Source organism: Thalassophryne amazonica, chromosome 5 (genome assembly GCF_902500255.1).
Source record: "Thalassophryne amazonica chromosome 5, fThaAma1.1, whole genome shotgun sequence".
In the NCBI taxonomy this organism is placed as follows: Eukaryota; Metazoa; Chordata; class Actinopteri; order Batrachoidiformes; family Batrachoididae; genus Thalassophryne; species Thalassophryne amazonica.
The window spans coordinates 3210644-3237296 of record NC_047107.1 but is presented as its reverse complement, the minus strand read 5'-3'; the positions used below and the strand labels follow the sequence as shown (position 1 = coordinate 3237296).

The 26653-nt window shown below is 42.8% G+C and overlaps 1 protein-coding gene across 1 annotated transcript in view; it reads right to left on the bottom strand.

The window, feature by feature from the left end:
• Window positions 1-26653, bottom strand: part of golga1 (golgin A1) — a 298924-nt gene that overhangs the window by 110949 nt on the left and 161322 nt on the right. Inside the window, exons 14-17 of the mRNA XM_034169655.1 lie at window positions 15323-15418; window positions 9064-9183; window positions 8765-8839; window positions 5042-5131 (exon numbers count right to left, since the gene is read on the bottom strand). Coding sequence (XP_034025546.1) covers window positions 5042-5131; window positions 8765-8839; window positions 9064-9183; window positions 15323-15418 — 381 coding nt within the window. The remainder of the gene's footprint in view (window positions 1-5041; window positions 5132-8764; window positions 8840-9063; window positions 9184-15322; window positions 15419-26653) is intronic.

The following is a 26653-nucleotide window of genomic DNA, read 5'->3' as shown; positions in this document are numbered from 1 at the left end:
ACGCACACATTTGCCCCAAAGTGTGTTGGCAGAAGCAAAAGCTTATCAACACCCCCCCAACCAATAAAGTAAAAATGTATATACATATACCCATGATAACTAAGACAAAATATAATCACTGAACTAAAATTTCAAAAACACAAACATGCAAACAAACAGCCGTGCACCAAAAACCAAACAAAATCCATAAATTTAATTCATCACATAAGTAATTAAATGATTTTTGTAGAGCCTTTTAAAGCCAACCAATTTAGCGAGTGATCTTATGTTATCCAGGCAATTATTCCAAATTTTAACACCTTTAAGAGAAATACAGTGACTTTTTACACAAGTTCAAATCTTTGATTTCTTAATTAATAATAATGTTCCTGGCAAATTATAACTGGAGTCCCTCATTTTGAACAGGTCCTGGACATGTTGTGGTAAAACGTTATATTGTACTTTACACATAATTTGTATTATGGTATAATCAATCAGGTCTCAAAATTTTAAAATGTGTAAACATACAGAATAGAATTTAAAATTCTTCTTCTTACTTATAAGGTTTTGAATAATCAGGTCCCATCTTATCTTAGGGACCTCATAGTACCATATCACCCCAATAGAGCACTTCGCTCTCAGACTGCAGGCTTACTTGTAGTTCCTAGGGTTTGTAAGAGTAGAATGGGAGGCAGAGCCTTCAGCTTTCAGGCTCCTCTCCTGTGGAACCAGCTCCCAATTCAGATCAGGGAGACAGACACCCTCTCTACTTTTAAGATTAGGCTTAAAACTTGCAGCGTCGGCTCGCAGCCGCCACGACGCCCTGTCACAGGAAAAACACCTCTGCTGGAAGCCTTAAGGACAAGTTGGAACATCTCCAGCTGATAAACAATTTCTCATATACTCACTCCACTGAAAGCCATCAAAAGCCAACTGGATTTTAACAAATGGTTATCAACACAGAGGTGTTTTTCCTGTGCCGCCGCGTCGGCTGCGTCCCGACGCGCGGACCCGTCCGCACGTCTTTCATTAAAAAAATCTCCTTTAACAGTGGAATATCCGGATAAAATGCTGAAACCGACTTCTTCTGAAACGTCTCTGTTCTCTCACGACGTCCTGGATCAATAGAGCCTGAAATGTGGAGGTTTCAAGCTTGAAACAGGCTGATGACGCTGCCTGAGAGCGCTGCGCGACGTCTCGCACCGTGAAAAGTCCTTAAAGCGACAGAATCACCTCAAAATCTCTCATCAGCTGTTAAAATTTTCACTGAAAACCATCTTAATTTTTCGAACCGTGTCCACTTCGATGTGTCTCACAGGTTTAGAAAAAATTTTGATCAAACAAAGCGCCAGTCTCTCAGCAACTTCTCAGACAAAGGAATTCTGACGAGGGGCTGGACGACTCCTCCCACAAGGAGTGCTCACAGGCGAATGACGTCACCGACAGGCGTGGAAAAACTCACGCATGCGCACGAGGGTTCAAGCATGTCTGACGTAAAAACATATGAATGAAATCCATATAGTTTTTGAAAAAAATAAAAAGGACCTATACTTTACGGACAGCCCTCGTAGTTAGGGCTGGATCAGGTGACCCTGAACCATCCCTTAGTTATGCTGCTATAGACTTAGACTGCTGGGGGGTTCCCATGATGCACTGAGTGTTTCTTTCTCTTTTGCTCTGTATGCACCACTCTGCATTTAATCATTAGTGATCGATCTCTGCTCCCCTCCACAACATGTCTTTTTCCTGGTTCTCTCCCTCAGCCCCAACCAGTCCCAGCAGAAGACTGCCCCTCCCTGAGCCTGGTTCTGCTGGAGGTTTCTTCCTGTTAAAAGGGAGTTTTTCCTTCCCACTGTCACCAATTGCTTGCTCACAGGGGGTCGTTTTGACCGTTGGGGTTTTTCTGTAATTATTGTATGGCTTTTGCCTTACAATATAAAGCGCCTTGGGGCAACTGTTTGTTGTGATTTGGTGCTATATAAATAAAACTGATTTGATTTGATACAAACAATGGATTTGTTGGCTCACGATATAGTTTATTACTTGTAATTCTTATAGCTTTCTTTTGTAGCAAAAAATATAGGATTTGTATTAGTTTAGTAGGTGGTTCCCCAAACTTCAATACAATAGGTCACGTACAGAACAAGCAATGAGTGATATAAGGTAACTAATGAGTGTTGGGGGAGAAAGTCTTGAGCTTTCTACAAAATGACAATGATCTTTGACATTTTTCATTTAACATAATTTATATGCATTTTCCAACTTAAATTATCATCAATGAAAACCCCAAGAAATTTAGTTTCATTTACAAGTTCAATCTCAATATCATGTACTTGTAAATTTCTACATAAATTCCTGGGTTTATTTCCAAATATGACACACTTTGTTATACCAAAATGAAACAATAATTTGTTTGAATCAAACCATTCTTTGAACTTCTGTAGTTGCCTCTCCATCATGTCCAGAACCTTTCCCAAATGATCCCCACTACACAGTCATGTCATCAGCAAATAAAATGCAACTCACAAACCCAGGAACCAGACATATGTCACTAATATATAAAAGAAACAACAAAGGCCCAAGGACTGAGCCCTGGGGCATCTCTCCCATCACCGAAAAGCCTGTGAATGCAGAGCGCATAAAAGAGTGAAACAGAACCAAAACTAACAAAAGAAAAACAAAGCGAACGGCGACCTTCACACTTTAAACCAAAATCAAAACGAAGCGCCAGTGTGTGATCATTTCTGCAGCGAGTCTGTGCTGTCCACAGCCACCTGCAGCTGCGTTGTCTTGATGTGTGCCTGTGCATGCACGTCACAGAGATGTTGAGTTAGAGAGAGAGAGAGAGAGAGAGAGAGAGAGAGAGAGAGAGAGAGAGAGAGAGATTGGACAACAAACAGAATGCTGACGGTACAGGAACTACGCAAACGATGAGGAACCATCAAGACAGAAAGCAAACCGGAATACGGATGAATTGAGGATGTAATCAGGATTCTTTCACATTTTTCAACAATTTGAAAATTCTGACGGTCAGCTGCAGGAACGAAGCTGGATGACGGTTTAAACGATGTCTCCGAAAGTCATAAGTCCAGTTTTGTCGTTTCGTTTTGGCTTTGGTGTCCTTCATTAGTGCCGTGTGACCGAAGCCTTAAGAGCTTCCAAGTACTTTTAATGTTTGTTTTATGTTTTTTCCCAATAAATCACTGCAATACTGCCTTTTGCAAGATCGCATAATATTGGTCAGCTTGTTTTTAGATGCCTTATATTTACTCTCAATTGTTCTGAGTTTTAACATCAATGGACAATGTTTATTATAAAAACTGGAAACAATGGAGATAAATATTTCATATGATTGATCAATGTCCTCTATACAAATGTCATGCCAGTTTTGGTGTATTAAATCTGTTCTAAGATTTGCCATATTTTCCTGTTATTTTCCTTTGGAAACTTGTAATTTCAATATGATCAATTTTATCAACTAAGGAATTGTAAACAATGAACTCGGGCAAGTGATCACTAGTGTCACTAACGAGTAACCCACCCCTTAAATTCCCAACAATAATGTTTGTTAATATATTGTCAATGAGCGTTGATGTGATCGTGGTGATCCTGGTTGGATGTGTTATCACTGGATACAATCCCATACAAAACACAGAAGCTAAAAATTCCACTATTTGTATATGACTATGAGGACTTAGAAACAAATAAAAGCTTATTGTTTTTAATTGAGTTGTACATTTCAGTCAATTTCTCCACAAAAATATTTATATTGGATTCTGGAACTCTATGAATACAACTTAATAATAATTATTATGTTTTTTGATTTTTCACGTATAATTTCCACAGTAACACATTCCATAATGTTATCGAGAGAAAATGACACATTTTGAACAATTTCACAGTGATGGCTAGAGCTGACCTCCACCCTGTTTATTCACCCTATGTCTAGCAAAAAAAAAATCATAACCTTCAAACTGGACAGAGTCAACATACTCATCTTTTAACCACATCTCAGTCACTGCAATAACCGAAAAAAATATTTATTAGCAGTTTTTAAACAGTCCTGGATTTTGGAGCAATTCAAAGAAAGACTTCTGTTTCTAAAATGTATCAGATAATTAATATTCCTTGACAAATGAGACATTAAGTTGCTCCTTGGTGAAATAATTACAAAGATGATTTCTATTTTCAAGAAATCTGGATCAATATTATTTTCAATGTTATGAAATCTATGTTTGGCATCATCAAAAACTTTTAAATTGAGTTCCTGTGCAGCAGTAAATTGTAAATGACAGAAATGTAATCCACAGTCCAAGAAATGCATTTAAGTAAAGTCTTGTTATGCCAGTCATCTTATCACATACCTCAAGTTGTTACATATATATCCACCTGATCAAGTTTATCTGAAACTTCATGAACTCCTCTGGGTTTCCACTAAGTTTCATGTAAATTTTACAGTTTGCCGTCCAGGTAGATTGTATTTTGTTCTCCTTCCTCAGGACACGTGCTTGGTGGGCAATGTGGGCATTTTTCTTGTCAAATGTCCATTTAGATTTGAGCCCTTCAGCTTCAGACTTTGCTTCGGGACTTTCACCTTTCGTTTTCTGTTTACAAAACGCGGTGTGATATCTGGATGGTCTTTTTTTTTGTTCTTCTGTGTCAGGGGGTGACATGTGCTTCTATGTCATCAGTTTGGACTTGTATTCCCTTTTTGTCTGAAAATGTGATGACTTGTTCGATTGATTCAGTATCACTCACCGTAGGCAAAGTGTCCATAGATGCAGCCCCAGCATAGGTTTAGTATGCAGCCCGCTGACCATTAAGTCATTCATTGTGCTGGCTTGGTCCAAGTCATCAGTTCTCTTTTCTTTAGGTCTTTCTCCATATTCTGTTTTTGAGCTCCTTTATCTCACCCAATAAATCATCAATACTTGCAGCTGTTTGGTGACAGTGGTGAGCTCACCTGACACAACACTGAGGGATGGTTTAACGTCCTCAATCTCCTGTTCCAGGATGAGTGCGCACGTGTCTGTGTGTGTGAGATGTGTGTTTACAGACAGACCTGCGTTCCCAGCACCACCACCTGTCGTCTGCTGTCATCGAGAGCTTTCACCATCTCAGCACTCAGTGTGTGACATCTGTGAAGCTCCTCCTGAGGGAAGACACCAAGAAAAAGAATCAGAACTGCATGTGTACACACACACACACACACGTACGTTGGTATGGAATATGCGGGCCAACCTCAGCTACAGTGATTCTCCAACGTAAGCCAGAGCTGCTGAAAGTTGTGCAGGAACCGTTTTAAAGGACTGGAGTTCAGCAGAGAGCAAACCGAGGACAGGTACCAGTGTCACCGTCAACAGTTAAGACTGCAGCAGACTTCAAGCTCCTCAACACTCAGTTCTTATCTACCAAGTAAGACCTGACATCCACACAAACCTGGCACAGAGACATAGACTGCACTGGACAAACCCTCTATGACAGGGGTGGGCAATTAATTTTTACAAGAGGCCACATAGGGAGCCTGAATTATGTCTGAGGGCCACAACATCAATAACTCGGCTGTCTCCCATTACAAATTTTACAAAAAAATGACCTATTTAATAGCTTTTATATGTAATTTTTATTATTGTAATAATATGTAAATATTTAAATATACCTAAATAAACCTCTCTAATGATTTGCAACACACAAGCTTGACATTTTTAATATATGTAATAATAATCACAGACCTCATAAGGGCCGGACAGAGACATGCAAAGGGCCGCATGCGGCCCCCGGGCCGCAGTTTGCCCAGGTCTGCTCTATGACGTCACTCGCAGGTTTACAGAGGAGACCCAGAAGATCAGTTTTGAAGCTTGTCCTTGCTGCGGTCTTCAGAGACAGCTGCAGCTGGCAAGCCCATTTCAAAGTCACTTGCAGCCCAGCCACCACCTGAAGTCCCCAAGCTCATCTTAGAGCTTTACCCAGTGTCTACTCCGGGTGGGGAATACGGTCTTAGCCCAAGTGAAGGAGTTCAAGTACCTCGAGGTCTTGTTCACAAGTGAGGGGACGATGAAGCATAAGATTGGCCGGTGCAACAGGGGCGGTGTTGCATTTATTCTATCGTACTGTTGTCACGAAAATGGAGCTAAGCCAAGAGGTGAAGCTCTCGATCTACTGGTCAATCTTCATTCCTACTCTCACCTATGGTCATGAGGGTTGGGTCATGACCAAAAGAACTAGATCACAGGTACAAGCAGCCAAAATGGGCTTCCTCAGGAGGGTGGCTGATGTCTCCCTTAGAGATAGGGTGAGGATAAGTTCAGTAAATTGGTCAAACTTCCTGCTTCCTGTCGTTTCACCCTGAAAGTAGTAGTGGAAGTCACCCGTGGGCCCAAAGGGCTAAAAACAGGCATATCCAACACCGACAGCTGGTTCACAGTTTGCAGTGGCGACTGTGGTCCAGGTACCACAACCGGACACCAGGCCACACATGACTTTCTCCGCCTAACTACTGTCTGAAAGCCGTCATCCACAGCATTGTTCTTAAACTGTTGGACTATTTTTTCCACACAGTTGTTCACAAAGTGGTGATTCTCACCCCATCTTTGCTTGCCTCCCCAAAAGGCTCAGCCTTTTGGGGATGCTCCTTTTATACCCAATCATGACACTCACCTGTTTCCAATTAACCTGTTCACCTGTGGAATGTTCCAAACAGGTGTTCTTTGAGCATTCATCAACTTTCCCAGGCTTTTGTTGCCCCGTCCCAACTTTTTTGTGTTGCAGGCATCCATTTCAAAATTAGCAAATATTTGCACAAAAACAATAAAGTTTATCAGTTTAAACATTAAATATCTTGTCTTTGTTGTGTATTCAGTTGAATATAGGTTGAAAATGATTTGAAAATCGTATTCTGTTTTTATTTACATTTTACACAACGTCCCAACTTCACTGGAATTGGGGTTGTAAGAATCACACAGGACTAAAATAATAAGCTATAATTCACAGCAGCTGCACTAAAAAAACTAACATAAGTATCAGACTGGTAACAATAATAAAAGAAACTATTTAAAAAAAAAAAGTGCAGTCAAGCTAGTGCAAGCTAACTGCTCATGAAACACTAACCGCTCCTAAGATTCACAACAGGAGAAATTTAGTTAAATAGATGCACATAAAAAAATAATAGAAGTGTTAAGCAGAACTACAAGAAACAAATACAACCTTGTTGTGATTACAAGGGAGTCAATTCATCACGCAGTCCGTCAGAAACAAGTTGATAGATCTGTGAACCAGCGATGAGATGACTGAGTAGTTTTCTTCTGGTCGACTGATTCTGGTCTTTTTTCTGTCCCAGGTACGACTGACGTGTGGAACTGCAGGACTGAAGGATTCAAACTGCAAGGGGGCGGACTGATCATGAGGTCCAAGGCCTGGTGCAGGTACTGCATGCTACGGTCTGTGTTCAGGGGCGACCCTGTTGCAGGGTCAGGCCCGCTGACAGTGTGGACTTCTCATCTTCTTTATACTATCATGTTGTTTGATTTTCTGTTTCTTCAGCTTTGAAAAACTTTGTAAAAACCTTGTAACTATTAGAATGGCCCAAGCAGAGGGTCACCCCTTTGAGTCTGGTCTGCTTGAGGTTTCTTCCTCAAATCATCAGAGGGAGTGTTTTTCTTACCACTCTTGCCTGTGTGCTTACTCTGGGGGTTGGTCAGGTAAGACCTTACTTTTCGTGCAGCACTTGAGGCAGCTTTTGTTGTGATTTGGTGCTACATGACTTATTGGGGTCATGGAGGCAGCAGACTAAGTAGCTCATCCCACACTTCCTGATCCTTTAAGTCCTGTAAATTTTCCTGGGGATTCCCAGCCAGGAGTGTAAGCCCAGATACCTGACGGAGGGATCTCATTCCCACTGCTTCTATCCATGACCTTTTGGTCATTTTTTGGACTTTATCCTTTTCATCAAAAATCAGAGATGCAATAATTTCCTTCGGGATTAGTAAAGTTCTTTCTTATTCTTCTTACCCAAAGTTCTTGGCCACAGGTGAGGATAGGGGTGTAAAACAACTGGTAACTTGATAGTCTCACCTTCTAGCTCAGCTCCTTTTTCACCACGACAGTCCATTACAGCATCTGTAAATCATTAGACGTCGCCCCATTCGTCTATCGATTTCACGCTCCAACTTACACCCACTCGTGAAGGAGACCATGACATACTTAAGCTCCTCCACTTGGGGCAATAAGTCCACCATTTTTTGACAGAGGACCATGGTCTCAGATTTGGAGGTGCTGATGCTCATCTCAGTCGCTTCACAGTCAAACCTGCCCCATCTGAGGTCACTGCTTGATAAAACCAACAGAATCCACAAAAAGCAGAGATGCAACTCTGAAGTCACCAAACTGGAATCCCTCTAGTCCCTGAATGTGCCTTGAAATGTCGTCTATGAACATCGCGAACAGGACTGATCATGAGGGGCAGCCCATGGCCAAGTCTAAGTCCCACCGGAAGCAGGTCCGATGTGATGCAGAGAATGTGTACAGCTCCTACGCTGATCATGCAGAGACTAGACTGTGCACTGCAGTGGTCCTGGGAACCCCTGTACCCCCACGGCACCCCCCAGAGGACGCCTCGGGGGACTCAAATGCCATTTCTACATTAAAAAAACGAAATAAGCCACATGTAGAGTGGTTGGGCATACTGCCAAGAACAACAGTGTTCAGTGTGTGTCAACAGTGTTTTACACACACACACACACACACAGTGTGTTTAAAATAATATCCCGTGTGTGTGAGATGTTTGAACCTTGCACTGGTCCAGCTCATCCATCCGCTGTCTCAGAACAGAGATCACTTCATCTTTCTGCTGCTCAAGAGCACTCTGGAAAAGAAGAGAAGGAAAGAAACTGTTCAAACGGACGGCTGATCTTTTTGTTCCGTTCTGCTGCAGAAGCATCAAAGATAAACAGATGAATCCACAGGTCAGTCTTTGAAAATTTAATGTGTTTGACTCACTCAGGTCACTGATCACAGTCTAAAGTACGACTCTGAGGCGCACGCGCAGCAGCGCTGTGAGCTGGCTCCCCGGCTGAGGAGCGAACGTACCAGCCTGTCCTGCAGCGTTCGTTTGTCCCTCTGTAAGGTGGACACACATTCCTCCAGATGTTTGGCCCTCTGACTCAGCTCCTGATCCAGGGCGGCCTTCTCTGCTCTCCACGCTGCTTCCTGAACACGAGAAACATCTTCCAGCACAAGAGTCGCTCTCAGGTTTGGATAAGATTTCTGACTGCAGAGTGACACAACCCATCTTGACCTGGTTGGGTCGATGCCACGACACAAACTGCTCCAACTCACCACTGTTTCTGCTTCATACTTACTCACTTCACTCACACACACACACACACACACACACAGTCTGGTTCTGACAGTTTGACTTCATCTTGTTTGACTTTTCCCAAATCAATAAAGACGTGTTTTCAATTTTTTTTTTTTTAGATTTAGAGCCAAAATATTTCTACACAGTGTTTTTGCCAAATATGTGTTATATATGAGATTATTGTGATTACTGTGAACAACACCTCACCATTATACAAAACAAACAAAGAAATACAATGTAATTACGAGGGCTGTCAATAAAGTATAGGTCCTTTTTATTTTTTTCAAAAACTATATGGATTTCATTCATATGTTTTTACGTCAGACATGCTTGAACCCTCGTGCGCATGCGTGAGTTTTTCCAGCACCGCGTCGGCTGGGTCCCGACGCGCGGACCCGTCCGCACGTCTTTCATTAAAAAAATCTCCTTTAACAGTGGAATATCCGGATAAAATGCTGAAACCGACTTCTTCTGAAACTTCTCTGTTCTTTCACGACGTCCTGGATCAATAGAGCCTGAAATGTGGAGGTTTTCAGCTTGAAACAGGCTGAGGATGGCGCCTGAGAGCGCTGCGCGACGTCTCGCACCGTGGGAAGTCCTTAAAGCGACAGTATCACCTCAAAATCTCTCATCAGCCGTTAAAATTTTCACTGAAAACCAGCTTAATTTTTCGAACCATGTCCACTTCGATGTGTCTCACAGGTTTAGAAAAAAGTTTGATCAAACAAAGCGCCAGTCTCTCAGCAACTTCTCAGACAAAGGAATTCCGACGAGGGGCTGGACGACTCCTCCCACAAGGAGTGCTCACAGGCGAATGACGTCACCGACAGGCGTGGAAAAACTCACGCATGCGCACGAGGGTTCATGCATGTCTGACGTAAAAACATATGAATGAAATCCATATAGTTTTTGAAAAAAATAAAAAGGACCTATACTTTATTGACAGCCCTCGTACATTTGATTTATTTACAACCCCAAGTCCTTGCTATGAAGCTCAACGTTGAGCTCAGGGGCCTCCTGTTTCCACTGATCATCCATGAGATGGGAGGCTCCTTGGTTCAAATCCCAGCTTGACTGGAAAATCACTCAGATCCCTTGGGCAACGTCCGTAATCCCCTAGTTGCTCCTGGTGTGTAGTGAGCACCTTGTATGGCAGCAGCCTGACATCGGGGTGAATGTGAGGCATTATTGTAAAGCGCTTTGTGCGTCTGATGCAGATGGAAAAGCGCGATATAAATGCAGTCCATTTACCATTCTGAAAGTATGGTAAGATACAGAAACTACCCCCGGACCCCAGTAGGTTTTATTCAACGTCAAAGATGTGAACTAATGTGTAAATAAGGTAGAACATTCCCAGCACATTTAAAACAAGGACCATGAATGTCAGGACACACAGTGGATCCACAAAGTATCACAGCACTTCACGTTTTCCACATTTTATGTTACATCCTTGATCCAAAATGGATGAAATTCATTTTCCTCAAACATCTACACACAATACACCATAATGATGCCGTAATAATGTTGCAAATTTAGCAAAAAAAACTTTAATTTGACCAATATGTCTTCCTTATATGGCCTACCTGCATCTCATTTATTTAGTGTTTTTCAAATTAGACATTGTACATCTATTTTTCTGGAGTTCCCCTCTCAGCTCCCTAAACATCCTTGGGAGGATGTCTTTGAACCTAAGCCCCATAAGAAAGCTCTGATATCGTGCATATATATATATATATATACAGTGGGGTAAAAAGTATTTTGTCAGTCCCTGACTGTGCAAGTTCTCCTACTTAGAAAGATGAGAGAGGTCTCTAATTTTCATCATAGGTACACTTCAACTATGAGAGACAAAATGAGGAAAAAAAAAAAAATCCAGGAAATCACATTGTAGGATTTTTAAAGAATTTATTTGTAAATTATGGTGGAAAATAAGTATTTGGTCAATAACAAAAGTTCAACTCAATACTTTGTAACATATCCTTTGTTGGCAATGACAGAGGTCAAACATTTCCTGTAAGTCTTCACCAGGTTTGCACACACTGTAGCTAGTATTTTGGTCCATTCCTCCATGCAGACCTCCTCTAGAGCAATGATGTTTTGGGGCTGTCGCTGGGCAACACAGACTTTCAACTCCCTCAACAAATTTTCTATGGGGTTGAGGTCTGGAGACTGGCTAGGCCACTCCAGGACCTTCAAATGCTTTTTACGGAGCCACCCCTTCGTTGCCCGAGCGGGGTGTTTGGGATCATTGTCATGCTTGAAGACCCAGCCACGTTGCATCTTCAACGCTCTCACCGATGGAAGGAGGTTTTGTCTTAAAATCTCATGATACATGGCCACGTTCATTCTTCCCTTAACACAGATCAGTCGTCCTGTCCCCTTATCAGAAAAACAGCCCCAAAGCATGAAGCCCCATGCTTCACAGTAGATATGGTGTTCTTGGGATGCAACTCAGCATTCTTCTTCATCCAAACACGACGTGTTGAGTTTTTACCAAAATGTTCTATTTTGGTTTCATCTGACCACATGATATTCTCCCAATCCTCTTCTGGATCATCCATATTGCTCTCTGTCAAACTTCAGACAGGCCTGGACATGTACTGTCTTAACCAGGGGGACAGGCCTGGCACTGCAGGATTTGAGTCCCTCTCTGCGTAGGGTGTAGCCTTTGTTACTTTGGTCCCAGCTCTCTGCAGGTCATTCATCAGGTCCCTCCGTGTAGTTCTTGGATTTTTGTTCACCGTTCTCATGATCATTTTGACCCCACGGAATGACATCTTGCGTGGAGCCCCAGATCGAGGGAGATTATCAATGGTCTTGTATGTCTTCCATTTTCTTACAGTTGCTCCCACAGTTACTTTATTCACACCAACCTGCTTGACTATTGTAGATTCACTCTTCCCAGCCTGGTGCAGGTCTACAATGTTCTTCCTGGTGTCCTTCGACAGCTCTTTGGTCTTGAACATGGTTGAGTTTGGAGTCTGACTGTTTGAGGCTGTGGACAGGTGTCTTTTATACAGATAATGAGTTCAAACAGGTGCCATTAATACAGGTAACAGGTGGAGGACAGAAGAGCTTCTTAAAGAAGAAGTTACAGGTCTGTGAGAGCCAGAAATCTTGCTTGTTTGTTATTGACCAAATACTTATTTTCCACCATAATTTACAAATAAATTCTTTAAAAATTCTACAATGTGATTTCCTGGATTTTGTTTTTCTCATTTTGTTTCTCATAGTTGAAGTGTACCTATGATGAAAATTACAGACCTCTCATCTTTCTAAGTAGGAGAACTTGCACAATCAGGGACTGACTAAATACTTTTTACCCCACTGTAATCTTGTTCTCTCAATGGACAATCATCCAGTCAAAAAAATATCTGTAACTGGGAACAATAGTTGGGTCTGGAGTTCAGGGAAGGTTTCTGGGATAGCGCAGCTGACAGAATTCATAGGTCATCCTCTTGTGCAGGACTTTCCCTAATTCAATTTAAAGTAGTACACAGACTGCAGTTGTTGTTGTTGTCCTTTTGGATGCTTCCATTTGGATACAGCCAGATCCGCATTGGTATTTGTCACAAGTTTTATGCCCGATGCCCTTCCTGACGCAACTCCAGTGTTACCTGAAGAAACACACAGCTGCTGGTGTTCCAAAGACGTCTCCCATCCAGGTACTAACCAGATGCTGCACTGCTTAGCTTCTGAGATCTGACCGGACCTGTTGTGAAAGTGTAGGAACACGGACCCACAACAGGGGGCGCAAATGAACGGACAATGGAGGAATCAAATAACACTGTTTTTACTGTTGTGAAAACAGGCACAACAACACAGCCGATTACAATATTGAGACTGAGTCCAATAACAACGGTGTCGTGTGGGCAGGCTCGACGATAGGAGACGTCTGTCCAAGTCGAACCGGAACCAACCCGATTTCCTCTGCCACCGAACCCCGGGAATACTGGAGCCGCCAAGTCCCGAATCCCCAGGTGGCCACTGCCTCCGCTCGTCGGATCCGGTACTGCTGGCAAGGAACAAAAACAGTCAGGTGTGGATGCGGCTGCACCCAGTAACACGGAGGGTGGAGAGTCCACCTCCACCTCTCGTTAACAATGATACAGGAGTGTAGGAAGGTGAGTACTTATCCAAAAGTTGTTCAGTAGTCAGCTGTCCTACAAATGCTCCACAAGAAATACAACAATGGTTAGTTATATGTATGGGCAGAGATTGTTACCTCTTTGGTCAGGCGATATCTCGGCAAATGAGGTGGAGATGCCGTCCTGCTGATATACCTCCGTATTGATTGGGATCAGCTGTCCCCAGTGATGGATGACAGCTGTTGTCCTGGCTGCTCCCGTAAGGCGGCAGCGCCCTCCGGTGCCTGGAGCCCGCACTCCAGGCAGGGCGCCCTCTAGTGGTGGTGGGCCAGCAGTACCTCCTCTTCAGCGGCCCACACAACAGGATCAGACTGACACGGAGAAGACAAGCTGCAGACAGACTGCATTTGTCAAAGTCCACATTAACCAAAATGTATTCCAATGTCTCTGATCTGTGTGACAGATGTAACTCCTCCCCCTGTGATTTAAGTCATATGTTGTTTCTTTGCCCTAAACATCGACCATATTGGATTTTGTATTTTGATGCTCCCTCTCATGTTCTTGGCGTCAGGCTGAAGCTTGCCCCCTGATCTCTGTTCTTGGAGTTCCTGGAGTCCCCACCATGTCCCTCACCAACTCACAGGTGGATGTAAGTGTCTTTACCTCTGTGCTAGCACGACACAGACTATTATTATCCTGAAAAGCGCCACATCCACCATCTATTAGTTTAAGGTTGAGACATCTTATGTTTTCTTAAAACTTCATCCTTGAGATGTTTCTACAGCTTAACTGGAGTCCACCTGGGGTCAATTCATTTGATTGGACATGATTTGGAAAGACACACACCTGTCTACATATAAGGTCAGACAGTTGACAGTGCGTGTCTATGGAAGTAAATCTGTGCCATCAGTTTGAGTTTTTAAAGTTGAATGTTTTTAGCATCAAATCAGCATTTGAAGTTGAATTTCTAAGGTTCAATTTGTTTAGCATCAAAATATCCAGCCTCAAAAACTTTGGCCTAAAAAATACAGAAATTCAGTGTAAAAAAAAAAAAAAATTTCAACCTCAAAAAAATTCAAACTCAGAAATTCAACCTCAAACTATGATGGCACAGATTTACTTCAATACATGTCAGAGCACAATCCAAGCATGAAGTCAGAGGAATTGTCTGTAGACCTCAGACAGGATTGTCTGGAGGCACAAACCTGGGGAAGGGGACAGAAACATTTCTGCTGCTTTGAAGGCCCCAATATGCACAGTGGTCTCCATCATCTGTAAATGGAAGAAGTTCAGATCTACCAGGACTCTTCCTAGAGCTGGACGCCCGTCTAAACTGAGAGATCGGGGGAGAAGGACCTTAGTCAGGGAGGTGACCAAGAACCCAATGGTCACTCTGTCAGAGCTCCAGCTTTCCTCTGTGGAGAGAGGAGAACTTTCCAGAAGGACAACCATAAAGTGTCCAGACAGAAGCCACTCCTTAGTAAAAGGCACATGGCAGCCCACCTGGAGTTTGACAAAAGGCACCTGAAGGACTCTCAGAGTAGGAGAAACAAAATTCTCTGGTCTGATGAGACAAAGATTGAACTCTTTGGCATCATGTTTGGAGGAAACCAGGCACCATCCCTACAGTGAAGCAAAAATAAATAAATAAAAACCTTTATTCATGTAGTCATTATGGGGTGTTGTGAGTAGAATTTTGAGGGGGAAAAACATAACAAAATGTGGAAAAAGTGAAGCGTTGTGAATACTTTCCAGATGCACCATAAGCCTCCAAATCACAGAAACTCAAGAGGGTACAAGAACACATTACTGACAAAGTATGAAGTCGCCATTGATCAGCAAACCCCGGGTCAGTGTTCAGGTCAGGACTCAAAGTGAGCAGAGTTCAGGTGGGACTCACCAGCTTGTCGCTGTGCTGCTGTTTGTCTGTAAGCTGCCTCTCTGCTCTCCTCACATGCTCACTGCTCTCTTGGACTTCCTGTTCCAGGGTCGCTATCTGAACGACAAAATACTACAATTAGAGTGCAACTGACTTCATTCTATCAAAATGACAGAAAAGAAAAACTTTCCATCCATCTCAGATTTGCCTGAATAAAACTTGAAGCTGGAAGAGATGCTTCTTATTAAGTTAAGTGTCAAGTTTCAGGTTTCACTTCAGACCTGAGGGCCACAGCATCACTGTGCCTGCATGTCTTCTTTTACAGGGATGCTGTGGCCCTCAGGTCCTGCAGGCCTGCCACAGACACAGACCAATACACCACACAGCGAGCAGGCCACTGGGACCGCCCACCAGAGCAAAGGCCAGAGCACACCCCGGGGCTGAGGGGGGAGACCAAACCAGCTAACGGCACCGGGGGGACCCGGACAGCCCTGCTCACCACACCCCCAGACCCCTGAGACACATGCATGAGGGTCTGAAGTCGGCACCCTCCAGCCTCAGAGATGCCACCTGCACTGGTACCCCTCACCCCCTTAAATGGAGCAATGGGGTGACCTTAGGTTTGATACTTTTGCCAGAAGAAATAGGAGTATGAATTGGACTGTTGTCTACATGAAGTGTATGTCAAAAGCAAGGACACAAAGGACGCCGGGCAACCCTTCAGTCCCCTGGTCTCCAACACACCCAAACCTCACTCGCACCTCAAGAGAGGGAGGGGAAATGGTTTGACAGGGCAGAGCTCACATGTGGCCAGACTTTATTAGATCCAAGGGTGCAAGCAAATGATCAATTCTAATTAAATCCCCCCAAGGTTCTGAGAGAATGTGGTCTTCAGCAACCTGTGTATTTGATAGAGAATGAACCTTCCGAGCACTGAGGCCATATCGTTCCACCCTGACCTTTGGTTGAAGAGGGGAATGATTTGTTTGTGGGGACTGATGTGGATTCAGCATCAGGGTGGCTGTCTTTGGTCTCAGTGCGGCTTCACACAGTTCACCACTGGAGTTGTTGGAGAGAATTTAAATTGTTTCGGTGGTTTCCTGGCTGAGCTGTTACCCATCAGGCCAATCTCGGTGCATTTCTGAGAACTCCTCATTTGAGTTTTCCAGAGAAGTGCTTCATGGTTCTGTTCTCAGCCCACTGTTGATGTCACATGACTGACTCCCACAGCTGAGAAAACATCCCAGATTATTGGTCCTTTGGTGGTACTGGAGAGCAAATCTTTCAGATGCTTAGGATATCTTACAAATGCCAAATGGTTAAAGATCAGACTCCTGATGGAGGATGTGGGATGGATCACAGAGTATTTTCTGTGCTTGTCTAAAGTCAGACTGCTCACAGATGGGCTGAAGGTGAAGGGTTCCAGTTCCCCCATAACCTTCACAGGAGTTTGCACCAGACAAAAAAGCTTTGATTTTAGCTGAACTGATACCATGCTGGCATCCTCTATCTAACGATGCTCTCCAACACCGCCCAATAAAATAAAAGCATAATTTCCTGGTCAACACCAAACACCCTGAGTCGACGTAAAAATACAGTCTTTGCTGTAAACGTACACACAAATGATCAGTATGGGTTCCCCAGCTAAATAGACTATCTAAGGGAACACCTAGACATCTATAAGAGCTTACCTGGCAGATTTTTTTGATCATGAACTACAACTGGAGTCTGGTCCCCAACTGACCAAGGATCTAGAACCGTCTCCTGCATTTTATTTACATTTATAACCAGGTGATTGGCATCACACCACTGAACAAAAGACTCCACCTCAGAAAAATAAGACGAACCATCTTTGTCCTTATGCAAGAGGCTGAGGACGGCAGTGTCATCAGAGAACTTAAAAATAAGGTTACCGGAGAGACAGCTGCTGCATTCATTTGTATATAACTTAAACAAGACAGGGGAACTCACACAACCCTGAGGTACTCCTGGACTGACAGACCTGGAGTCTGAGACTGTGTTGTTTACTTTGACATTCTGAGTTCTATTAGTTAAAAAGAATAAAAACCATTTCACAGTGAGTGGATCTACAGTCATCTGAGACAGTTTGATTATCAACAGATGAGGCCACAACGTATTAAAAGCAGAGCTAAAATCAACAAATAAAAGACGTGCATCAGCCTTGAGGTCCTGCAGATGCTTTGTCACAAGTTTTATGCAGGATGCCCTTCCTGTCGCAACTCCAGTGTTTTTTGCTGGCATTGGGCCACAGAGTCCCTCAGACGGAGCTTTCCCAAGGAACTTTCTGTTTTCTTGATTGCACACTTCAGCAGCAGAACGCAACTCTGGACACCATGATGGTTGGATTATCACATGGAATTATTGTTTTTCTTTTGGGTGAAAGGATTCTCACAGCAGGCTGCTGTCCTGGCCTCATGTCCTCGTCTGTGAAACACCCCTGGACCGCTATTGGAGGTAAGATGTATGTGTATTAATGGTGTAAGGGACTGCCACAAGTTCCATGTGATATCTCCTCCAGAGTTAGAAGGTGGACATTTATTACAAAGCATGAGTTCCGTCCGGCTGAGCCTGACATGCACAATGACATGTAACTGCACAGCACGGAGAGGTGCAGCTGCCCGTGTTATGATGGAGACAATAGTTCACGTTATTTACGTCGCCCATAGGAATGAATGGATGCGCAGCAGCGCACGGAGATTTCAGTTTAGCCGCTGTTGACATGATAAGATGAAATGTGCCACATACATTTCAACAGTTCCTTTGTGCTCCGGGGGTGGGGGGTGGGAGTTGGGGGTGGACATTATTATACTGCCACGTGTCGGACATACCGGCAGGCATACTATGCCAGATCTATCTCAAGTTTCCGTCGTATGTGCTCATATCATTCTGGATCGCGTTTTGCCGCCATCAGAATATGTAAATTGCTGTTAGATGGTCCTCAGACTGCTCATGGACCATTGGTAGGTGTCCCATCTCGACCGCACCTGGAGAATTATGAACATGTGGTACACACTTGGGGCCGCCAGCAGATTTTAACCAAGTGTGTCAACTTCCACAGATGGCTGTCAGACCGTTTTGGAACTGAAATCCGACACCTTTCGGATGTGCGCCAACTCATATGTCTGACTCTGTAATTCTGGATGTGTGTGACGGGGGTATGAAATCCACCAAAAAAACAACACAATCATACAAACACAGTGAACAATACAACAAATACAATGAATCACTAACATGAATAAATAAACAGTTACAACTGTAGATTAAAGATTAAAAACACAAGCTAAATTTAACATGAAACGAGTAAAATTGTATTGCAATGAAAATGACTTGAAAGAAATTAATGTTGACATTTCTGCTGCTTGAGCCAATGTTTAATTTTCACACTACACCTGCTCAGTTCCATTTGCGATTTCTTCTATCTTTTTTTTTTTTTTTTTTTTACATGTCAAAGTCTAAGTTAATAAAATCAATCACACTGAAAAGTTTAAAAACATAATTTGATGTCATTTACTTGCCTTCAAAAATGACACGGTACCTTTTATCCAGTGGAGGATCCAGGATTTTTCTGTCATCTTGATTTTTTTTCCCTACATTTTTGAGTGGGATTGCATTACTTAAATAAAAACTTGTTCGTCTTGTCTGTCGAATAATCTTGTTTGAACAAGAGCTGAACCTGGACTGATCTGATGGTCAAACCTGCTCTTTTAAAGATGAAAACTTTGAGTCAGTTTTTCACACTTTTCTGTTTCAATGATGCTGTGTGGTGAAGATGATCATTTATGATCATTATGTTTAATGAGCGTGTAGCGCTAATGATCATGGGATCGTTTATAAACAGTTTGTAAACAGTTCCAATGTAAACTACTTTTCATGTGAAAATGAGTGAAGCCTCCTCCCCCTCACACACTCCCTCACTCTCTCCACCCCCCCACCCCCGCCCCCCGCTCACAGTATCAACTGCTTTGCAAACATGAAGCTCTTCAACTGTAAAATAAACCGTAAATTTCTGAATGTATTATCAGCAATGCACACACGAGGAACTCTGGATCAATACTCAAGGATTCTGATGGAGTTGTTTTTTTTCCCCTTTCAGCGGGTAGAAACTGTGTTCAGCTGCTGCACTCTTTTTTTGGGGGGAAATCTTTTTATTGAAAAAATCAGAAACACAAACAAATCATCAGCGTGGTTACAAAAGATTTTTCATTTTTTTCAATTTTTTTTTTTCTGTACACACTCAAAACATCCCCCTCCCATCCCTCCCCCCACCCCGACTGGACCCAAAAAATAATGATAGTTATAAGAATAATAAATTGACAGAAACCGTACCAGCAATACACCTTGGTTTTGTGTATGGTAGACATAGGTAGATGACAAAATAAACAAATTAAAACAGTAAATAAAGAACTCAATCTGCCTTCAGGGATCTTTATGGCGCATTTCCTTGAGAGATGAACGCTGAGGTCGGGGTAAAATCTCAGGGTGTGTTCCTCATATCATTTCGTTCTGCCTTGCCCAGTTCAGAGCTCGCTCGCGGTCTTGAAAGCTGTGGAAAGCGACGATTATGGGTCTCGGACTCAGCTTGCCTTTTTTAGGTCTCCGTAGCGAAACCCGGTGGGCTCGTTCTAGTTTGGGTGGTGAAGGGAAAGTGTCTCCCATGTAATCCTTCACGAGAGTTGAGACGAACGTGACCATGTTGTCTGCTTTCTTTTCGCTACCTTCAGGCACGTTAATGATGCGAAGATTCACCCTCCTAGACCGGTTCTCCAGGTCATCAATGTGATCCATCAAAGTAGCGTTTAGCTTTTTCAATTCAGTGATATCTTGCTCAGCCTTGAACAGTGCATCAAAGTTGTCACCTGCTGTGGACTCCACCGCTGCGACCCTCTTTTCCAGTTTATCCACCGTCTCTTGAAAATTCACTATAGATGCCTGGATAGGCGCCAGCGATATATTATTTAGAGACGTCATGTCCATTTTCAAATGTTCGTGTTGTTTTTCCATTTCTGCAGCCAATATCATACAGAAGTCTTCGGTGTTAGCAGCTGCCGCCATGTTAGCCACTTTGCTACTCAACGTTCGGCTGGACTTCTTCTCGGACTCTTTCTTAGACATGTTTAGTAACCTAAAACTAGCCGTTTTGATGAGTAATAGCCTTATGATGCTATTACTTCGGTGTAAAGTCATGTATATAGGTGTTTTCTGCTGGTTATAGTCAAAATCTCAGGAGACCCTCGTTCTCACGTCTTGCTCCTACATGTCCCAAACCGGAAGTCCAGCTGCTGCACTCTGAGCTTAGCATTTCACAGCCTCAGGATGACGAAGCTGCTGACTCTCTGATCTTGTCAGGATTTGGGTTTTGTTTTCAGTTTTCTGGTTTCAGTTTGGTTTTGTTGAGTCTCTTGATGGGGTTTTTCCTGTTATGGTCTGTCTGTCCCTTTCTCTCTTATCTCTCTCTCTGCTGACTCTTGGTGGTGGGTGTTTCCCTTGCTCTCCGGTCACACCCCCTTCTGGTTTGTTCCACACACACCTGTTCTCAATTAGCACCTCATCACCTGGGTGTATTTAAGTCCCTCAGTTCTCTTGGTTCTTCAATAGATTGATGCGCCTAGTGCCTTCTTTCCAGCTCTGTTTGTATTCTCAACCTGCTTGCCTCTTGTGTGTTCTGATTACCTGCCTGTATCCTCGACCACGCCTTTGCCTGATGTTTTTGGTTTTGTTACTCTTGTTGGACTTCTTTACTGTGTACCGGTGTTCTGTCGAGATGAGGTGCGTCGTTGATAGAGTTTTCTATATATTGTCAATATTATTATCAAATATTAATGTCTTTGTCTTTACTTTGATGATTGTTAATGCCTTTACTTTGATGAACTGCCTTTGATCTTGTTTTTGATTCTGTTCTCTATTTTCCATATAAACATATATGCATGTGTGAGAGTTCATGCACCATTATTCTTCTAAATAATCACTCATTGTTAAAACAGTAATATAAACTGAACTGTTGAAGTAACATTTGTTCTTCTGCTTAATGAATGCGCAGACTGTTTTGCTAAAGCTATGTTTTTGCTGAACACAGATTACAACTGCTCCCATAAGAAAAGTAACATTTGTTGGTGAATGAATGCGCAGAGTTTTGCTAGAGCTATGTTTTTGCTGAACACAGATTACAACTGCTCCCATAAGAAAAGTAACATTTGTTGGTGAATGAATGCGCAGACTGTTTTGCTAGAGCTATGTTTTTGTCGAGCACAGATTAATATTTCGGCCTTGAGCAGAGACTAACACAGCCTGTACACTAGTTCAAGGCTGGCGCTGTAATGTTTCAATTTGAAGAACAATTATTATCTGTCTGAGCAAGACCACAGGGCGCCTTCAAGGTGCAAAGTGATACAAGTATGAACTGACTGAAGAAACGCAGCTGTGCCTTGTATATTGTTTTGTAATATGTCTGTGTGCAATAAATTCAGGAGCAGAGTGGGCGGGCCCTTCAGAACTGACTGACAGACAGTGACGAGGGGTCACGCTGGCTCTCCCTGATCAGGAAATGAAATTCAGTCTCTAGCGTGATCATTCTCTGTGTTTAGTTAACTGAGTTGCTTTTTTACAGATTTCAACTCTGACAGTCGTCGAGATGAGGTTCCTCGCGTAACTGCACATGCGTACACTGAAAAAATTACTTGACGAAGTTCGCTTATTTTGATGGGCAAGTAAATGTATATATTATTTATCCGAATGTAGAAATGTATAAAATCTACTCACTATAAAATGATAAGTATTTTTAACATGGAGTTAGCTTATTTCGACAAAATATACATATACATACATGTTCCTAACGTAAAATACAGAAAAAGTTTTACTTACTAGGCTATAAATACACTGAATACAATTATACAATACAATAATAATAAAAAAAAACCTTTGACTCCTCTTAACTCTGGTTGTTTATTTTTACAGGCAAATTACTTTACAAATGTAAGAACTCCTGACATAGTAGGTCTATATATTACAGGTAAAGTGCCCAGAATAAAAAGGCTAAATAAGAACTTATCAAAAACAAACAAAAAAAACCCAAAATGCGTATGCGCAGTTGCACATCGAGCGAGTTACATCTTCACATGTGCAGTTGCGCGAGGCACCTCATCTCGACGGGTGATGTCTTCAAGTCCGGGGTAGAGCGATATGTGCATGTGCAGTAGCGCGGCGCACCTCATCTCGACGGGACACCGGACCCTGTTTACTGTTTCAGTAAACTGATTTACCTACAGAGCTTGTCGTCAGAGTCCTGCATTTGCATCCAGCTGAACCAATTATCCAGACCTGATAGATCTCAGCTGTTTGTGGCTGACTTGATACGAAGAAAATGAAAAATATATTTATTTCATTGTTTGTTTAAAAATTGCAAAATAAAGCAAAACTATGACTCTACAAGCTTGGAATAAGATCGAATTGGTACATTTTCAGCAACAATTCATTTCATTTTTCGGAAAATCCGTGCTCAGCGGCACAGCCAATTTGATCCCGAGAGCTGGGTGGAAATTTGCTGCCCACCATGGCCAGAACTCTGCTCCTCAAGTGCCTCAAGAATTTCTCTCTCTCTCTCTCTCTCTCTCTCTCACTCTCAAACAGAGGCCTCAGTTCAGAAACCTCCCCCCTCCCCTACAAACGGAGCAGAGAGCCAACAGCACTGAAGAGGTTTCACAGACATGGTTGTTCTCTGGTATCGGAAAACGCTGCAGGTTGTATTGTCAATTTCCGATACATGAATTACGTTGGTATCAGAAGCCGATAATGATATTGGATCTGTTGGCGCAGCCATGCCTCAAAGTAAGATTTGAGATGCCGGTAAAAACGGAGGAAAAAAACACCACACGGTTGTTGCGCAACAGGTTTTCTCAGTGAGCAGCAGCCTTTTATTGCAGATTGCACACTGGTGTGTAGCTCCACCCACACCCCAAAAGTATGTCAATGGGTCAGTTAAGAACAACAATAACAACAGTTCAACACACCCAACTGTTCTTAGATTGATGAGGGTCAAACACAGTGCATCAAATTCACAAATACATTTTTTTTCCCTTCGTTCAGGAATCGTCATGTGCCATGTGACTGGGCCATGAGGGCCCTGTCACACCTTGATGATTTAGCCAGTGTATACCAATCGTATTAAAAAACACTGCCATAAATCCAATAAGTTAAGGCTAAGTTTTTTTTATAAGTTAAGAGCACGCTGAATCACATTGAAACACACTGAAGCTCGCTGATGTTCATCCTAATAAGCTGAGCTCCTCAATAAATTTTAGGCAGACTGAAAATTTTCAAAACATGCCAGCGTGTGACTCACACATCCCGCACATACTGGACCTAAGTTGTAGGTAAGTTATGTGATTGTTGGCACATGTTTCTTGTAATTTACTCATCCGTGCATTAATGCTGGTCACTGATTGGCTGAAAGCTGCGGTCCATATGCAGAACAACTGTTTCATTCACACAGAAAAATATAAAACATGACCTGTTCATTTCAGTCCAATTCACCATCACAGACAGATATGAATCCACATATAAAGCTCCTGATTTTTGAAAATAACCTCGGAAAATCCTTTAATTTGTGGCTGGAAACGCAGCGTTTTAAAGCAAGTCCCTCTGTGGTTTTTCCTGCTGCAGGGGCGTTTCTCATGCAAGTGTCGTGCTTTGATCACACAGAAGGGCTGTGATGATTTAAACTTTGTTCGCCGTCGCTGTGGTGTAATCATCAGACGATCTGATGAATCGATCAGGGTGATCACGCCTGATCAATGCGCTGTTTAAACATTTAAAGTGCAGTGGCTGTCGGTGATCACCACGCCAACAGATCACACAGCATGTCATTCAGATCACACCTGATTGCTTTCGACTGGCTCTTTAAAAACTTAATTCATCACATCGTTTCATTATTCAGGTCTGTGATGACCTGATCAGGTCTGAGGAAGCAGCTGGTGCTTTAAAAGTTTAAATCATTACAGCATTTCATTATTCAGGTCTGTGATGACCTGATCAGGAAGCAGCCGGCGCTTTAAAAGTTTAAATCATCACAGCATTTCATTATTCAGGTCTGTGATGACCTGATCAGGAAGCAGCCGGTGCTTTAAAAGTTTAAATCATCACAGCATTTCATTATTCAGGTCTGTGATGACCTGATCAGGAAGCAGCCGGCGCTTTAAAAGTTTAAACCATCACGGCATTTCATTATTCAGGTCTGTGATGACCTGATCAAGTCTGATGAGCGGAGCAGAAAGCTGCCGCACAGCGCTGCTTTCAGCTCCGCTCATCAGGAAGCAGCCAGCGCTTTAAAAGTTTAAATCGTCACAGCGATATGGGGTTTGTTGCAGCACCTGACCGTCTGTGCTGCATAGCTCCACAGCTCTTTGGACAAATTACTTTCAATTAACATCTTTCCATTTCAAATAATGTCCTCCACGCTCTGTCTGATGGGGCGAGGACAGACCTGAGGTTTCCTGTCTGACGCACTTTTGACTGACTGATACACAGATGATGTAAACTCCGTTCCATTATCTGACCGTGTACATTTAACTTTGCCATAAGGGGAAACGTCAGCGATGAATCTCTCTGTGGCTTTAACAGCATCACTCTGAGCTCTGAACGGAGCTCCTGAACAGCCATCTGGAAATGCAAGAGCCAAGCTGAAACCGTGTCTCCCTGCTGGCTCCACAAGTCCAGCCACGTCTGAATGTCAGAACACACACCACATTCATCCGTCTCACCTTGAAAAGTGCTTCAATAAAATAGTGTGTGTTAATATCAAAAGTGGCACCATTTTTGTAGATGAGTCGATTCTGTCCTTCTTTAAAGATGACAGTCGCGCTTCAGCAGCTTTCATCGAAAAGATGTCTTGGGAAATTGATGGGATGTACTTGTAGAGCGCCTCCTTCAGCATCACGTCCACATCACGGCCTTTACCATCTTTAATGCGCACTTTAGTGGTGCCTTTCTTCAGCGCAATACAGCTGGCACATTCTCCATCAGCCAATTCCAGAACATGGTTCTGTGGCTTGAAGCTTGAGTCAAACTAATTTTTTACTAATTTCCTGCTTTTAAACTCAGATAAAACTGAAGTTATTGTACTTGGCCCCACAAATCTTAGAAACATGGTGTCTAACCAGATCCTTACTCTGGATGGCATTACCCTGACCTCTAGTAATACTGTGAGAAATCTTGGAGTCATTTTTGATCAGGATATGTCATTCAAAGCGCATATTAAACAAATATGTAGGACTGCTTTTTTGCATTTACGCAATATCTCTAAAATCAGAAAGGTCTTGTCTCAGAGTGATGCTGACAAACTAATTCATGCATTTATTTCCTCTAGGCTGGACTATTGTAATTCATTATTATCAGGTTGTCCTAAAAGTTCCCTGAAAAGCCTTCAGTTAATTCAAAATGCTGCAGCTAGAGTACTGATGGGGACTAGAAGGAGAGAGCATATCTCACCCATATTGGCCTCTCTTCATTGGCTTCCTGTTAATTCTAGAATAGAATTTAAAATTCTTCTTCTTACTTATAAGGTTTTGAATAATCAGGTCCCATCTTATCTTAGGGACCTCATAGTACCATATCACCCCAATAGAGCGCTTCGCTCTCAGACTGCAGGCTTACTTGTAGTTCCTAGGGTTTGTAAGAGTAGAATGGGAGGCAGAGCCTTCAGCTTTCAGGCTCCTCTCCTGTGGAACCAGCTCCCAATTCAGATCAGGGAGACAGATACCCTCTCTACTTTTAAGATTAGGCTTAAAACTTTCCTTTTTGCTAAAGCTTATAGTTAGGGCTGGATCAGGTGACCCTGAACCATCCCTTAGTTATGCTGCTATAGACGTAGACTGCTGGGGGGTTCCCATGATGCATTGTTTCTTTCTCTTTTTGCTCTGTATGCACCACTCTGCATTTAATCATTAGTGATCGATCTCTGCTCCCCTCCACAGCATGTCTTTTTCCTGGTTCTCTCCCTCAGCCCCAACCAGTCCCAGCAGAAGACTGCCCCTCCCTGAGTCTGGTTCTGCTGGAGGTTTCTTCCTGTTAAAAGGGAGTTTTTCCTTCCCACTGTAGCCAAGTGCTTGCTCACAGGGGGTCGTTTTGACCGTTGGGGTTTTACATAATTATTGTATGGCCTTGCCTTACAATATAAAGCACCTTGGGGCAACTGTTTGTTGTGATTTGGCGCTATATAAAAAAATTGATTGATTGATTGAAACTCCACGAATCTCCTGATGTCAGTAATGATGTGCTTCATTGCTCTCGAGTCGACCCTTCACCTTCACTGCTCCAAGCGCGGCGGTGACCATCTGCACC